This window comes from Lepidochelys kempii, chromosome 7 (assembly GCF_965140265.1).
Source record: "Lepidochelys kempii isolate rLepKem1 chromosome 7, rLepKem1.hap2, whole genome shotgun sequence".
In the NCBI taxonomy this organism is placed as follows: domain Eukaryota; kingdom Metazoa; phylum Chordata; order Testudines; family Cheloniidae; genus Lepidochelys; species Lepidochelys kempii.
The window spans coordinates 29816894-29833998 of NC_133262.1; the positions used below are offsets into that span (position 1 = coordinate 29816894).

Here is a 17105-nt window from a genome sequence, read left to right on the forward strand (position 1 = left end):
CTGTAAAGGCAGAAGGGACCATTGTGGTCATCTAGTCTGAGCTCCTGCATAGCCAAGGCCTCAGGGCTTCTCTGCACCAACACCTGGTTGAACTAGAGCAGAGCTGTTAGGAAAACAGACAACCTTGGTTTAAGAATTACCAGTGATGGAGAATCCAACACAGCCCGTGGCAGGATTGTTTCAATACTTAATTACCCTCCCTATGAAAAATGTATGCCTTAGTTCTAGTCTGAATTCATCTAGTTTCAACTTCCAGCCCCTGGCTCTTGTTAGACCTTTGTCTGCCAGACTGAAGGGCCCATTAGCCAATTTCTGTTCCCCGCGTGGGAGCTTACAGACCAAGTCACTCCTGAACCTTCCCTTTATTAAGCTAAATAGCTTGAGCTCCTGGAGACATGTATCCCCATCCTTTACTTCGGCACGTAAGGCCTTCCTTCCACGGTAACTCGGGCACTTCGGCACCTAAATCCCAGTGACTTTCAATGAGACTCAAGCTCCCTAAGTCGTGTTTGGAAATGGGACTTAGGCACGGTTACCATAAGGGACTTACTCAAGGTGGCCCAGGGAGTCAAACCCAGGTCTCCTAGGCAAGTGCTGAGCCACCAGGCCAGCCTTCCACTGGATGAACAGCTGGTAGAAAATAAAGTCTGTTGAAGATTCAACCCCTCCCCACTTCATTTAAGGGATGAGAAAGCTCCCAGGCAGCTTCTTTGGGGTCTCAAAACCCCAGGGAACAGCCATCCCTGATACATCTAAGGTAAAAGCAAAAGAATCCTTTCAAACGCCCTAAAGGAGCAAATAAACTAGCACATGCCCAGTCAATCCTCCTCTGCCCCTCTCCTTCAGTCATGTCCAAAGACAGCATCCCCATGGCCCATAGCAGCCCATAGCCCTTCTGATTGCAGCCCTGCCTGCATCCAATGACTAGAGAACAGTCGCTCTGTGCAGGGTGTGGAGAAGTGTGGAATATGGAGCCAGCCCAACATCTGAGAGGAGCTGGCCATGGACTGACTGATGAACTTGGGAACTGTGCTGATTATTGAGCTGCAAACAGCTCCCTGCACTCCCTTTGGGACCATCTGGTATTTCCCATTATTTGACAGACAGTTACTTGTATCTGGTTAGTGTCTTTTGGGGGTGGGGAGTCATCCTTGGACACTATTAAAATAAAATAATTGCTTAAATTCCCACTCAAGGACAAAGAGCAGCTGGTGCTGGAGTTTGAGAGAGAGGATTTCATGGCTCACAATATTTACATTCCTGTTTCCTCACGCAATCTAGCAGAGTAGAACCACCTCTCCCTTTGCAGCAACAAGCCTGGCCCCTCTTTAGTGCCTTTCATTGGAGGCTCTCACAGCACTTTACGAGCATTAACACACACACACACACATCCAGACTTCCTAGAAGATAGGGCCAAGGGGTGTGGCACACACACCACATACACACTGGGGGGATGTCTCCACTAATATGCTCAGCAGCTAAATTGTTAACCATATTGACATGTACATTGTCATCGGTATGCTTCAGAGTTAACATCCTGTTGAGATGAATGAGGTTCCATTTGATGATGCTTGTTTCAGGCTGCCTGCAGACTAAGGCAGACACTACTACATCCTTCACATGTGGAGCAACCATAAGAACTGCACAGATTTGTTTTTAATGAAAGCTAGATAAAAGAGTACGATTCTGTGGCAAAGACTAAATTCTGCCACCACAGAGGAACTTAGGCTCTGTCTATGAGAGACCTGGACTGATTTCTATTTGCCTCAATATGCCAGACAGGAAAGGGTGCAGATTTCCAGATTAACAGGTGCCCCCCCCACCCCCATCAGTGCCCACTGCCTTCCCTTGTCGGGTCACGCAGTTTCTGGTAATAAACCCAAATATTAAAATAAATCCAACACAGAGCCTGCATCTCCATCAGTTTCCCTGGCAACCAGATTTACTGCCTAGGCAGCCATCCACGACAGTATCATAAACGGAAGGATTCCAAGACGCAGGGCTAAATATAGCCGTGTTGGAAGGAATTAGCCTCCATTGTTCAAACAAGATCTGATGCGAATGGACGTGGTGGAACTGGGCCCTGAGCAGGGTTTTGCCTTCACTTCTGCAGATTAAACACATTAAAACCCGAGACTGAATCGCTGTACAGGTAACCAAGAGGGGGCTGATGCCCAGCCAGCTGCTGTTCGCACCTGAGCTGTGCCACAGAAGCACCAGGAACACATGTAGTTGCGCGGGGATAGAATGTAACTGAAGAGGCTCCATGTGCTTTCTAAGGCACTGCCTCCAACCATGCATACAAGAGACTAGCAGAGCTGTACAATGCAGAATGGAACCAGCAGGCATGTGGCTTTTACAGCTGGTAGGTTTCAGGGATCAAGAAAAATCTGTTCTGCTTCTGAGACTTTAGTCAAGCCAAGCCTCTGGAGAAAAGTGTTTTTGCCACAGTGTGGAAATGCAGCTCCCTCTGGGGAGGAACGTGTAGCCACCCTCTATAACAGCTCAGGACAGGAAGGAAAGAATTCTCGGTCCCAGGGAAAAGGCAGAGCGGGGAGGGAATTTAGGGAGGTAGAACATAATTCCCCCTGGTGGAGTTTGGCCAGGACACTGGCTCCAACACCCCAGTTCTAGCAGACAGCAAGTGACTCACTCAGGAACTTTAATGACCAGGTCAGGACACTGGCTCTGCTTCATCTGAAGGAGGCACCACCTCCAGCGCAGTGTCCCCTGCCACCCACCCCTCTCCCAGCAGGGAGGGAGGGGGGCACATGCTCAATGGAGAGGATCGAAAACACCTGGGCCCCATCTCGGCAATAGCTGCAGCTCGCTGTGCTAACTGAGTATTACCGAGCTGTGCACCTGCCTAGTGATGCTGGCTCCACGGCAGCCAATGAACTTCCCCTCTGGATACTCCATGCCCAAGCCCCACCACCCCAAACTAGTCCCCTCCTTACCGGACAGTTTCGACTTAAGCCCTTCGTGATCAATTGGCTGGCTGGACAGAGAGTAGATTTTAATCTCAGCAACGGGCACAGAGACGTCCTTCACGTTACTGTGGAGTCCAAGCACCAGAGCTCCTTCGCTGGGGTGCTGCATGACCTGGGCAGGGGAGACACCACGTGGCATGTACTCCCAGCGGGCCCCGCAGGAGGCTACTGAGACTACCGAGCCCATCACCCACACCGAGACTGTGGCCCCACATGGGCCAAGCTGACACAAGACTGAGACAGCTCAGCTGGTCTAGGTGTCTCTGGCTAGGTCCCACCCCTGAGCCCAGCCTAGGGACACAGCACTCTGCCTCTGCCTGAGCTAAAGAGGGGGGGAGGTTACATGTAATCACTTCTTCCCCATGGCCGTTCTTGGGGCCTCCCTCCTCCTCCTCACCTCAGCCATGTTGATGAGCCCAACAGCCAAAGTCTTGTAGCCCAGGATGGTCCGGTTTTTGTATCTCTTCCTTCTCTGTAGCATGATCTGCAGTTTGTTGGCATCTCGCTTCAGGAAGTGGGGGTACTGCAAGGGCAAGTGACAGTCAAGGGAGCAGCAACAACAGGGGGCCGCATGAGAGCCCGGTATGTTTGGGGTGCCAGGTGGCCCAGTGCAAGGGTGTGGGGGGCAGAGATCTGTCTGGGGGCTCCCATGGGGGTACTCAGGAAGGCTGCTAAAAACCCCATGTCCAGCCCTGCTAGAGAGAGAGAGACTCTCCCAACACGCATCACGGGCTGATGGTGAGTGCGGGCACACTGCTGAAGACCGGCCTAGCGGACACTTGCTCGCCCAGGCTGGCAGGTAGCCAGGAGGAAGCGTGGTGCCCTGCTTATAGCGGACGTGCAGAGGGTGGTCAATACATGCCACGGCTTCCACTGGAGGAAGACCTGTCAGGTCATGCGGAGCCTCTGAGGCTCAGGAGAAGGCTTATTGGCCAAGCTGCGATGATGATCACATCTCATGTTTCCAGGGGTTCAGAGGAGAGCTCTAGTGCTCAGGGAGGCATCCCCCCATCCTATCCCTCTTCCATGGACAGCACTGGGTAGCAAAGCCTCGTGCATCTTCCTCCCAGGCACCAAATAGCAGCTCCCACCTTAGGCACAGTGCTTGGTCTGATCAGTAAAAGCAGGCGGCCAGGCTACATGGGGTGGTGCTCAGAGCTAGTATGACAAAGCTATGGAAGTGGGATCTAAGATCCCATCCACACCTGTTTGGTGATCAGCCCCCTGGTGGGATCCAGCTTGCATGGTGAGCAGCAGCCAAGGCTCAACAAGACCATAAGGGGCACACATTTACAATTCTCAGAGCTCGTAACTGCTTGTCCCGGGAAGCAGGGATTTATGCAGCACAGCGGACAGTCAGGCACAGAGGGTGAGCTGTTCTGTCCGGGGGCAGGGTGGCTGCAGCTCCACTGGCAGGAGAAAGAGGATGGGAAAATCTCTTGCCACTACCTGCATGAGTAACAACGTGAGCAGAAGTGTCTTCTCTGGAAACAACCCATGCTAGGTTTGCAGATGGCAACTAGCATTGCGCAGAGGGAGGGGGAATAACATTCTGCCCTCCTGTCATGTCTTCCTCCAGGAATCCAAGTGCTCTACGAACTTTAATCCTCCTCTCTCTTTGGGAGGCAGGTAAATTATTCCCACCTTACACGTGGCAAAATTGCAGCACTGAAAGATGACGTTTTCAAAAGCACTAAAGTGATTAAGGAGCCTAAATCCCACTGAGTCCGATTTGGGATCCTAAATCACTTTTGAAAATGGGTCTTTAGAACTGCATTTTTAGAAGTGCCAGTGATTTTACCCTTGAGCCAAGGACAAACTGAGGGAATAGCAGAGCTGGGACTAGAACCCACGACTCCTGGATTTCAGTCCCTGCTCTGCCCATTAGCTCACATTCCCTTCCAAAAACCAAGAACAGAACCCAGGAGTCCTGCTTGACAGTTCCCTGCCTTCCCATGCCTCCCACTGATTATACCTTCTTCCTGAAAGAAGCCAAGTTAATTTCAAGAAGTGCCTGGAAGCCAACTGTTGAAAGAGGCAGTGTTCTGGATGGCTATTCTGAGCATATCGCAGCTTCCAAAAGCTGCTACACAAGAGAGGCTTTAAGGAAGGGATCAGACAGGTCATGAACACCTTGAAATAATCCAGGAAGACAAATGTGTTATGCTCAATGTCTGAGCACAATACACAGCTCCAGGATATGCAGTCCAGGGCAGTACTTTGCATTCACTGGCCAATGAGGTGTGGCAAAAGCTTCATTGCCATTTTGAGCCTGTATTTAAAAAAACAAAGGGAGGATACAGTATCCCACATGAGAAATAACAAGGCTCTTTCTATGCCACTCTTTTGGCTGAGTGCAGGGAAGAAGGGGACATTCAGAACTGCTCCAAGGACCTGTCCCAGGCCAGGACTGGCTGCAAACACTTTCAATTGCTAAAAGAGATGGAAACTGCCAAAGGATGTCGTTACAACAGTTTAATTAATCAATTCTTATTACTGCCCACTGTGCATTTTCCTGCAGGATTAAAATCATTTGGAAATCCTCTTATGCTGTATTATCAGCAACATTTGGGTGTTTTTAAAGAGGGCAAAAAACTGGGGACATGGGGGAAGCTAGTCCGCTTTGTGCATATCACTCTGCTTAGGAAGTTATAGTAGGCTGGTCAGTTTCACTCTGTGATCAGTGACACTGGCTCATATACTCTAGGGATGCTGGTTGGTTCCCCACATGAAAGGGGAAGTGTCACATCTCAAAAAGATACAAAGCATATCAGGAAAACACAAGAGTCTCATGGTACAAGGCTGACATTTGGGGCCTGAACTATCACACAGTCGCTTCTCTGCTGCCAAGATCTTACAAGGGTGGAGGGAGTTGTCAAAGGGGTCAAGCAGCAGGGACGAAACATGGCACGCTGCATGGAGAGTGCAGCTGTAAGCCACTGATTTTGGGATTGCTGCCTCATTCAATCTAGGTACTTGTACGGTCCCAGCACTGGAGTATCTGCATCCTCCATCATTAATGGCATGGCAGGGTTGCTTACAGTACCACGGGAATGGGCTCAACGACCCAGGAAGTCCAGTCCAATCCTGCATTCCTAAGAATGCTCCCATTTTACAGATGGGGAAACTGAGGTAGAGGGATGATAAAGGACTTGCCCAAGGTCACACTGGGAATACAATTTCGGTCTCCCACCCAACTGTTAGACTGGATTTAAGGCAGAGGGCAGGCAGGGGGAATGTCAAACAGGAGATGATGGTATTGTCATTGCTTGGAGCTTTCAAGGAAACCTGGTGTTATTAAGTGCAACTGTGCCTGTTCAGCTTGCCACTTCCAAGAGCTTTGTAGCCCTGTGGGCATTAAGGACTCTGGAAGGCCCCTCCAGCCAAGAGCAGAGGCTGTCTGAGCTGCTGAGGGACTCCAATTGTAATGCAAAGTTTCTCTCTATGGCTATGTCTACACTACCGCAGTAAGTTGACCTATGCTATGCAACTCCAGATACATGAATAACGTAGTTGGAGTCAACGTACCTTAGGTCGAGTTACCGTGGGGTCTACACCACAGGGAGTCGACAGGAGAAACTCTCCCTTCGACCTACCTTACTCTTCTCGTCGGAGGTGGGGGGGCGATGTAGAGTACAGGGGTCGACTGGAGAGCAATCTGCAGTCAATTTGGTGGGTCTTTACTAGACCCGCTAAATCAACCACTGGTGGATCGATCTCAGAGCGTGGATCCCGGCTGTAGTGTAGACCTGCCCTTGGGTATATTGGAAGAGACATGACCTTAAGCTGGTGCCACCCGGGAGTTCCCACCTGTCAAGGAAAAGGCCTCTCCAGTTCAGAGCCCCACAGCTGCACGCACTCACCTGTAGCGAGAAGGTCAGCTGAAGCTCTGTCTCTACAAGTCCGCTGACCGGCAGGACAATCTCATTGGATCTCAGGATCCTCTTTGAGCCCTGTAACCAACACAGAGCAGACAGTGTGACATGCGTTCAGGATCAGGACAGGCAGAGAATAGTGCCCAAATCAGCACCAGCAGGGCAACCTGGCCCAGCACTGCCCCCACATCAACCTGTGCCAACCCTACCCTGGAGGGCCCAGCTACATGGAGAGAAGGTATCACAGCCTCCTGCTCATGCTGATCCTTGGCCACAGCTGTGAAGGACGCTTGGGGGCGAGGACGGGATTGAAATCCACCCTACATCTGTCCCAGAGGCCAGCTCTCCAATGCACTGCCTGGCAGATCTCCGAAGGGAGCACCAATACCACACCTGCACGTGTCCTGTAAGAAGCAGGCACTCCCCTGCTGCTGTTTCACTTTCAGCACCATTTTAAATCCCCCGGTTACCGAGCTCTGGATCCGGCAGCAGGCAGAGCGCTCCTGGAGACAGACCCAGACATAAGAAGAGCTTGTGCTGTGGGAATAACACTGGCATTTTCCAAGCGCCTGTCATCCGAGATCTCCTAGCACTTACCTTGCCCTCTGCCCCCACAGCATCTGGGCACCTCACAATCTTTACTGGGAGGTAGGGAAGGATTATCTCCACTGTCCAAATGGGGAACTGAGGCACAGAGGCCCGAGGTCACACAAGCAGTCTGTTGGAGCAGGGAATTGAGTTTAGGTCTCCCAGTCCCATGCTAGCACCCCAACCACCGGAGCAGCCCTTCTCCTCCAGTCTCAAAGCTGCTTAGAGACATGAAGGCTCTGGGGATTCTCCCCATTCCCAGCAGAGGGGAAGTCACAGACTAAGTGGCAGAGCCAGGAATAATACCCAGCATCCCCTGCTCCAGCCACTTCTCCCAGAGCACACAGACTCCCTGGGTGGCAGAGCCTCGCCTTCAAAGCCCCTGGCATCTTGTTACTATGACCACAGGAATCCTGACTCCAATTGCTCCCTGCTCTTACCACAGACAGTGGAAGACTTTGGGGACATATGGCATGTCCCGCTCTGGGAGCTGATCCACACAAAAAAATAGACTCTTATCCCTACCAGAGAAAGACCGCACGAGAGCCAATGGCTGAAAGCTGAAGCCAGAAAAATTCAAACTGAAACAAGGCACAAAGATTTAACAGTGCAGGTGATTAACCATTGGCACAGACAGCCAAGGGAAGTGTGTGTGTCGGGGGCGGGATTCCCCATCTCTCAGTGTCTCCAAATCCAGCCTGGCTGCCTTTTGTCAAACACTCGCATCTTGCCCCAGCGCAGGGGGAACGGGTGACGTTCTTTGGCCTGGGCCATCAGGAAGGTCAGACCAGTTGATTAGGGCCCTACCAAATTCATGGCCATGAAAAATGCACCACAGACTCTGAAATCTGGTCTCTCCCCACGAAATCTGGTCTTTTGTGTGCTTTTACCCTATACTATACAGATTTCACAGGGGAGACCAGCGTTTCTCAAACTGGGGGTCCTGACCTAAAAGGGAGTTGCAGGGGGTTGGCAAGGTTATTTTAGAGGGGTTGCGGTATTGCCACCCCTTACTGCCTTCAGAGCTGGGTGGCGGGAGAGCAGCTCTGAAGGCAGCGTCCCACCAGCAGCAGCGCAGAAATTAGGGTGGCAATACGATACCAGGCCACCCTTACTTCTGCGCTGCTCCTGATGGCAGCTCTGCCTTCAGAGCTGGGCTTCTGGCCAACAGCCGCCACTCTCCAGCTGCCCAGCTCTGAAGGCAGCACCCCGCCAGCAGCAGCGCAGAAGTAAGGGTAGCTGTACCGCAAACATCCCTACAATAACCTTGTGACACCCCACCCCGCACAATTCCTTTTTGGGTCAGGACTCCTATAATTACAACACCATGAAATTTCAGATTTAAATAGCTGAAATCATGAACTGTAAAATTTTCAAAATCCTATGACCGTGCAATTGACCAAAACGGACTGTGAATTTGGTAGGGCCCTATAGATGATCTAATGGGCCTTTCCGGCCTTCCCATCTCTGAATCCCTTATTAGCTTATATGGTTACTGCTTTAGCTTTAGTGTTAGAGGCCTGTGCTTTTGTTGCAGAGGTTACAGGATCTATCCCTGCTGATGACCTGTGGTGGGAATCAGGCCAATGCTGCCTAAAATGAGAAACAATAGGAGCACCCAGACTCATTGGGCCCATGGCCAGTCTAGCCCAGAACCCCACTGCTGAGAGTGGCCAGCACCAGGTGCTGCAAAGACAGACACACAAACCCTGCAGCAGGCATGCAGTGCCAACCAAATCTGAGATGGTGCTTGTGAACTTAGCAGAGGGGCCCGTAGGTGGGGCCCTCCAACTGCTTTCTAGATGTTCAAGGCCTCGCTCATCAAAGAAAGTCCTGAGCAGAAACCCGCGATGCACCTCGCATCTCACCAGGCACCCGCACATTTGGCAGCCTTGTCACACCTCAGCTGACACCCTTAGACTGAGAGGAAGGTGAGTTGCAAACCAGGAGACCATGAGTTTGAGGCTTGCCACTTCCATGGACTGCTGTTAATATTTCTGCAGGGTGCCTATACTGCTATCTGGGAACAGAAGCCAGGTCTCTTAATAGGACAGATCTTGTCCCACTGAGCCACATGATTTTCAGAGTGAATATGCCAGGTGCGTGCTCTTGGCTTTGCTGTCAGGAACCACCGCTCAAGCCATCAGACCCCACACGTCACCCAAAGCGCTTCCTCACTGAGGGCAGGCAGGATTTGCATCAAATTCACACAACCATTTTCAAGCTGAGGTTTACGCTTTTATGCTAATTAGCTCATTAAATAATTTGCATGTGTGTCCTACAAAAGAATTGCCCTGGACTCAGCAGTGATGCAAGTGCCTGAGGTCAGAGTTCCTCTGAAAGTTCTTCCTTGGCTCTCCAAGGCAGCGGCGTTGTGGGGGAAGTGCCACTCAAGCCCTGGCACTTGCAATCAAACGCAGGCTACTTCCCTCCCTCCCCCGACCCGCTGCGTGCTGTGATCCACACTGGTAAATGGCTGCTGCGTGTTGCAGAGGTGGCTGCATCTCAGCAGGGACAGAGCGAGCTATATATAGTTCCTAAAGCACTTTGAAATTCTTCTGCATGAAAACCTAATAAACCCAAGTTATTAACAGTGAGAAACATGATAGGGAAACAGCAGGAAGCAGACAGCAGTAAAAGGACATGCTCTCTTGGTAACAGCTCTCCTTAGACTGGACACAAATTACTGGTTCAAAACCCCCTAGCATTGGTTGGTAAGAACTTTCAGTGAGGTTTGGAGGTGGGACGGGGCGCGTTGCCATGACATGGTATCATTTGTACAGTCTACGGAAACCCCAGAGGGGAAGGGTTAAAACCCCCAGCAGTCAGTCAGTAATAAAAGCATGTCATCTCAGCTGTAACTAATTCACACTGGGATAAATTTTTAATTAAATGCATAGGGCTCTCTGGTAGGAGTGAGGATGAAGAAGGTCATCCCCCCCTCTCCTGTGATTAGACAGATGAGCTCTTGGCCTGACATATTTATTTTCCTCTTTGCCTTACACAGGAAGTGTGGACTGAATGGACTGAAGAGTTGCTGGGTCCAACGGGAGCTGCTGGAAAAGCCCCCAATGCAATGCTGGTTTGTCCCTTACTGCAGGCTCTTTGGCTGGTCACTGCTGTCTTTAGGTCTCTCTCCAAATCACTGCTAGGCTGCTGGAGGAAAGACTAGTTCTTTTTTCAGTCATACTAGTTACACCTGCTAGATTAGCCCCAGCTGCCCCCAGCAATGCAGCATGGCTTCCACTTTGAGTATGATTAGTAATCCTGTTTATTGCTGTAGTGCCGAAGGGCCAGCCCAGAACGGGGCACCACTGTGCTAGGCCCTGTATAGAGTAGATGGTCCCTGCCCTGAAGAGCTGACAATCGAAACAGACCAAATGCAGGGTGAAAGGATGTAACACACAAGTAGAGTGAACTATGTAGTGGCAGTGAAGGGACACTGAAGGGAAGGGGGCCCGCGGCAGATGTGGAGTGGCATAGTGGTGAAGATACTGTAAAGGAGGGAGAGAGTTGGAGCAAATCTCTAAGGCTTTGGCCCATCTCATGGGATGTTTCTTAGGAGAGACTATTCCCCAGCCTAGCAGATCTGACCATTAGGAAGCTTATTGCTCCTAGGAAGAGGCCACAGAACCAGGATCAGCAACTCCATTTCCAGTCCTGGCTCTCCCCCAGACTTTGTTCTGCTATCTCTGTGCATCGGTGAGAGGCAGGGGATGGTATTCCTGGGGCAGGCTAAGAGAGTTAATGTTTGCAAAGAATTTGGAAGATGAAGAAACAGAAAAAAATGTATTTGCGCTTACCTGAAAATTCCCTTTTACTGAGCAACAAGGTCCCCAGATCCATTACAATGGGTACTTCCATCTGCTTGAAGAAACAGGCCTGACAGTCACTGGCAGCAGGGGAATGCCTCACTAGTGAAGTCCCCTGCAGCCAAGAACTTTCACAGCCAGGATCATTCAGACCTAGTTTCCTAAATTACAGATGGTGGTAAATATACTTCATAGGAAAAGCACAATTTCTCCTATTTCAAAGCATGGGAAATTTCAATGACAACAAATCCAAATCCTTGAACGTCAATTTCCATCTCTAGCCTGGATGATTCGTCTCCTGGGTGGGCTGGATATGTGGACCTTATTACTTGAAGAAAGGAACTTTGCAGGTAAGCAAGGATACATGTTCTTATACTTCTTCATGCTAAGGCTACAATGGACTTTCCAGGCACCAGATCTGCTACACTGGGATTTTCAGAGCAGCGTGCCCCCAGAGCAGGAAGCAGGATCATCCTAAACAGACATCCAAAACAAGGTAAATTATATCTCCTCCATCTTCCCCGGGGCACTAAGGCATGGAGAAGATTTCTCGCACTGGCTAAGATGCAGAAGTTGGTGAACTTGCATATTGATGGCCATGTGGCTGTCCAGCCAGTCTCAATACAGGAGACATCACTACTCTGCTGTCTGACCGTCTGCGCTCCTATGGACGGGATTTGGATGCTTACCCGAAGGAGGACTATTTCTTGAATTTACGTAGGGAACAAAATGACTTCTGTACATTAAAAGAACAATACAGGGTCTCATTAGAGAAAGCTCCCAACTTCAAACACCAGGAGGCTTGCTCTAATGGACAGGAAGTATGAGGACACCTCCACAGGGGTTCAGTCTGGGTAGTGCTGTCAGGAGCAGAATGAGGATCCAAAGGTCGTGCCCTACGACCTTGCAGGTTGGAATAAAGCTGATGCCCTAAGAAAGCATTTAATATTGGGATCTGCACAAAATGTCCTTTGCTTGAACATGCTGAGAACATTACACTGCAGAGACTTGGCCTTTTTGCTTGGACACGCTGATACATTTGCAGTAACGCCCTCAGGGAGGTTCTCAAGGTTACATTTCACCAGGTTAGCATGGCAGTTAAACCAGGGACTTTGCACCCAGCCAGTAGAATACGTTCTATTTGCTGAGCTCTCCTTCGGGGTGCATGGGGACAATGATCACCTCAGCCTGTATTCCTTTAAACCTGACTGGTCACGGATGGGGGGCTGGTCTTGCAACAGCAGACCTCGTCTGTGAGCTAAAGACAAGGTGACAATCCTACACTCAGTTATCAGGTCTGAACGCCATTGCCTCTTCAGCCAGAAAGGAATAAAACGTATCACCACTTCTATCTTCTCACTAGCTTTTGTACTGCTCTGGGGAGCAGCACCATAGGTAGGAAAACAAAGCAGGGACCTCACCCAGGTTTGCAAGATGTCATTCACCACCTTACATTCCAATACAGAGAGGCTACAGGGCACTTTTTTACAGTTTCCAGATGCAAGGCAGTTGATCACCAGCCCACCAAACTGGTTTACAACTAGAGATATTTCTGGGTGTAGGAGTTACTCTGCTAATCCGACTTCCGCTGCGAAAGTCTTGGTGTTCATCTCCACCTTGGTGGGCAACGTACATAGAGATACCAACTTTGCTCTGCCCAGGACAGGAGAGTTTCTCTCTGGGGAAGGGCTGCTAGGGTTTCCATACACACTAGGAAAAACACAATCACACACGCTGACTGTCATGACCAGAACAGGTCTGTTATCCATGGAAGCTCCGAGACCTCAATGAATCTCTCTGGTCCCGCTGGTGGATGTGGTACTCTCATTCTGGTTCCCATTCCCTGAACTGAATGAAGAAGATCTCTTAAAAAAATCTGATTCTCTGCGTTCTCCAGCTGTGGGGGTGGGGGATAGAATATACACTTGGAGCTAGATCTCTGCCAATGGATGTGACAGGGCAAGATGTAGAGGGGATACCCAGAATTACTACAAAGGACTCAGAGGAAGTCAGGATCACTGAAGCATGCCTGTCTGGAAGATCAGAATTCTCCATAGGCTCCAATAAGAATTGGATAATTTCTCTGGCACACCACTTGTTTTCTTTATGGCCATCATCTTCTTCTGAGAGGAGTCCTCATACCAGCTAGTATTGGTCCCAAGCCCTAGCTTATGATCGACTTTCCAGGCACCATGTGTCTGTGTTTGTCCTGAAGCCAAGCTACTCCAGGAACCATACCACTCATGTGTTTGCTTCAGCTTTCTCTCTGTACAGAACCCGATCAGAAAAGTTGTCCAGGAACAGATTAAGTGAATTTCCTTCTTCCCTAAAGACAGTTTTACTGCTGCCATGATCCTGGAGAGAGACCCTGGGAGCACACGTCAGAGCAAAGGGAAAAGACTGCCACGCATCTGCAAAACAAGAGAATTGTCTGGGGATGGGAAAATGGGAATGCTCTGAAGTCAAGCCTCCTTCAGGAACGTATTTAGTTATTTCAGACAAGGCCCTGCTCTGCTCGTTTGGGGTTTCCCTCAGCAGAGCTCAGCAGCAGGGAGGGGTCAGGATTGCCACTGGGGAGGCAGAGAAAACTGGAGGGGGTGCTGCAGCCAGTGACTCTCAGGCTGGGTCTGCCCCGAGCTGAAGCAGGCTGGCATATCCACTGGAATGGCTCTGCAGACCTTAGCATGTAAAAGAATGCACCATATGTGCTTTTTAAGGCCATCCTGAACAATTCCTCTTCCTTACTGGCATTTACAACCCCGGCCAGCAGCACTGTGTGTCTCCCTTTTCCTCCAATCGGTTTTACTGATTTTCACAAAATCAAAGGGTGCTGTCCATGGATGCCTAGAACACTCCCTGGAATTTTGGAATCTATTGGATGTAGCATTCAAAAGCTATCGCAAAGCAGGCCAACAGAGAAGTGTGATTGATTTGGGCGTAAGACCTCACTGGGCTTGGCCAATAAAGCTGCAGACACAGTTTTTAGTTCGGCTGTAGTTCTACAGGCTTTGCACCCAAGATTTCAGAGCACTTTGCAAAGGGTGGCAGTCAGGAGCCCCCTTGACAGATGGGGAAGGTAAGGCAAAAAAAAAGGTGAGATAAATGACCTGCTGAAGGCCTCAGAGAGCAGGATCTGAAGTGGGAACAGAACCCAGAATGTCCAGTTCTTATAGCTGCAGGCTACTTTCAGAGGTGAACCCAGCATGAGTCAGAACAGTCCAAGCTGCACAAGCCTGGCAAGAGCCTACAGGAGGTGAGACTTTGCCCCACTTTCTCAGACTAAAATGTTAACTCTGGGCCCTAATGACAGCAACACCAACGTTAGAAGCGGGAAAGTTCGATTTTGAAGATCTGGACAATATATTGTGAATGGATTCTCGTTCTGATGGCTCAAGTGTCCAGAGTGTAATGTGTGGTGGAAATTCTGAGGGTATCCCTTTCCCCCCCGGATAATTAACCATCCAAGTATCCTAGCTAAAGGGCTGCAGACATAGTGACACTGCCTGAATTAAACCCCCTGAGCTCCTGAAAGGAGGGGTTAATTTCTTCATGCCCTTTCAAACACAGAAAGCAGCTGCACAGATTAACCAAAAGTGATTCAGCCCTCAACCTCCTCTCCAAGTTCTGCAGGGAATCCCCACATGGCATCACAGCCGGAGATCTGGATCATGCTGGCTCTCTCAGACAACGGGGGAGAGAGATAGCGGTAGGGAATGTGTGTCAAGCACGCCAATGATCTCTTGCAAAGCTGACAACCTGAACGGTAGGCAAGAGCAACCACTTTTAGCGAGACTCATTACAGGGGAGTGGGAAAGAAGAGCTCCCGGGCATCACCTGACATACAGCTGCAGACATCGAAACTGGCAGAGAAAGATGCACAACGACAGCTTGGATTAAACATTTATTGATGATGCAGGGCTTACATTACGTTAGCAGATCAGTAAGCAGTGGACGGGCCAATGTTCATTCCTCATGCGCCCAATTCAAGAGGATTACCAGAAAGACCACAACAAGTTACATCTGTAACAGCATTCACCTAACTGGAGCAGGGACAACACTGACCTCCTAGCGTTCCCCAACACCACCAGTGTCCCACGCCTCCCTCTTGTCCAAGGGCTGGGTGCACAGAGAAAATCTTGTTGCTTGCTTGTTTCCCCAGATCACCTCTCGGCTCCAGACTCTCTACAGAGAATGATCCTGCCCAGGTCTTCATTTTCTGGCTTGGCTGCTGTAACCCGCTCCCTTCTGGGCTCTCTGACACGCCCCATGTCCCACTCCACACGAGGAAAAGCGCATCTGCTAAGATCACGAGCCTGATCTGACCCTGTCACTGGCTCCCCTTTCTCCACCACTACCTTTGACTGCAAAACACTGCTCACTCTGCTCCCCACCCACCTGTCCTCTCCACTCAACAGCCTGTCTGGCCACTTCCCCTCCCCCACACACACCACGTCTGCATGGGGCTCCTCACCTAGGCCATTCCTCTGCCCATCAGTCAAGTCCCTCCTAAGACCTGCCTCTTTCATGATACCTTAGAGAAAATTGCTCTTTAAACATTCCGGTTTGATTTATATCCTTGCCCTGCTGGGCTGCTCCTCACTGCTTGAATAATGTCAACTCACCCTCATCCCCTGCTGCTTTGATTCCCCCCCTCTCCCTCGCGGACCCCTACCACCACCACCACCCACACACAGCCCACCTCATTGTAGCAGTCCCTTGTCAGCACTTTCCTGTTCTGAGGGAGGAGAGATTGCCTGGAGGGCAAGGACCTCGCATGTTAGAGATTTCCCCTAAATTATACCTATCTTTTAGCTCTTACATAGAGCTCTTCATCCGTCAATCGCAGTGTGCTTTACACAGGTGGGCATAGCCTCATTTTCAGATAGGGAAACTGAGGCACCAGGCAGGGAAAAAGTCAGCAGGAGACCAGGCAGGCAGCAGCAGTGACTAGTTAGCTTGGAACCCCTCCACCCTGCTCCCACATGCAAAACACACCACCTTCAGCTGCTGACTGGGCACACTGACCTGCAGCTTCACAGCGATCACCACCGAGTTTAGGTCCTTGTCCATCTCCTTCAACATGATAAGCTTCTTCAGGGTCAAGCTGAACAACCTGTCAGGAGAAGAGAAACTGTCAGAAACAGGACGGAGCAGCTGGGAGATGCAGGAAGAGATGAAGCATTCCTGAAGCTAAACAGGGAATCAGAGGTTGTAACAGATGCAATCCACTCATGGCTTTCTATTCCATCAGGCAGCTCTTCAGAGCTTTGCGCTACAAGCAGGTTGGAATAGACACTCCCCAAGGCTGTCTACATGCTCTTGTGCATTTCTGTCGTGCAAATATTTTCCCAGCTATGTGCCTGGCCCATCCAGCCTCTTGCAATACAAACAGCGCTCAGGGAAAGGGAAAGGAAGCTCATGTGGGAGTCAAGCCACACTGCAGCTGACCTGCTTTGAACTTATGATCTTTGACGGCAACTCAAACCTGTTCCGTTCAGTCTGAGCCTCTGGCAGTTCTGGGCTTGATGTAGAAGTTACCGGGTAAGGTGCTATGGACTGTGATAGGTAGGAGATCAGATTAGAAAAGAACAGGCCTTCTGGCCATAACATCTATGGACTGCACTAAATGCACGGAAGGCATATAGGTCAACACACAGGTAAAGCTCTGATTATCCAGAGCCAGGTCTCGGGGGGGGGCCATGCCAAACCTTTGGGTAATGGGGGTTTTGGCTACCAGTGATTTTCACTGGTTTGCACGGTCTGTGTGCTGTCATGAGCAGGGAGTGGTGAAGTGCAGGCCACACATTAAAGGATCTTTGAAAATAGATTTCAAAGGACGC

General features: G+C 50.2%; 1 protein-coding gene across 4 annotated transcripts in view; it reads right to left on the reverse strand.

Moving 5' to 3' along the window:
- The window catches only part of PACS1 (phosphofurin acidic cluster sorting protein 1), a 104273-nt gene that overhangs the window by 31356 nt on the left and 55812 nt on the right, over window positions 1–17105 (reverse strand). For all 4 annotated transcript variants that reach the window (XM_073351604.1, XM_073351606.1, XM_073351603.1 and 1 more), the window contains exons 2-5: window positions 16291–16378; window positions 6854–6943; window positions 3388–3513; window positions 2958–3102 (exon numbers count right to left, since the gene is read on the reverse strand). In XM_073351604.1, coding sequence (XP_073207705.1) covers window positions 2958–3102; window positions 3388–3513; window positions 6854–6943; window positions 16291–16378 — 449 coding nt within the window. The remainder of the gene's footprint in view (window positions 1–2957; window positions 3103–3387; window positions 3514–6853; window positions 6944–16290; window positions 16379–17105) is intronic.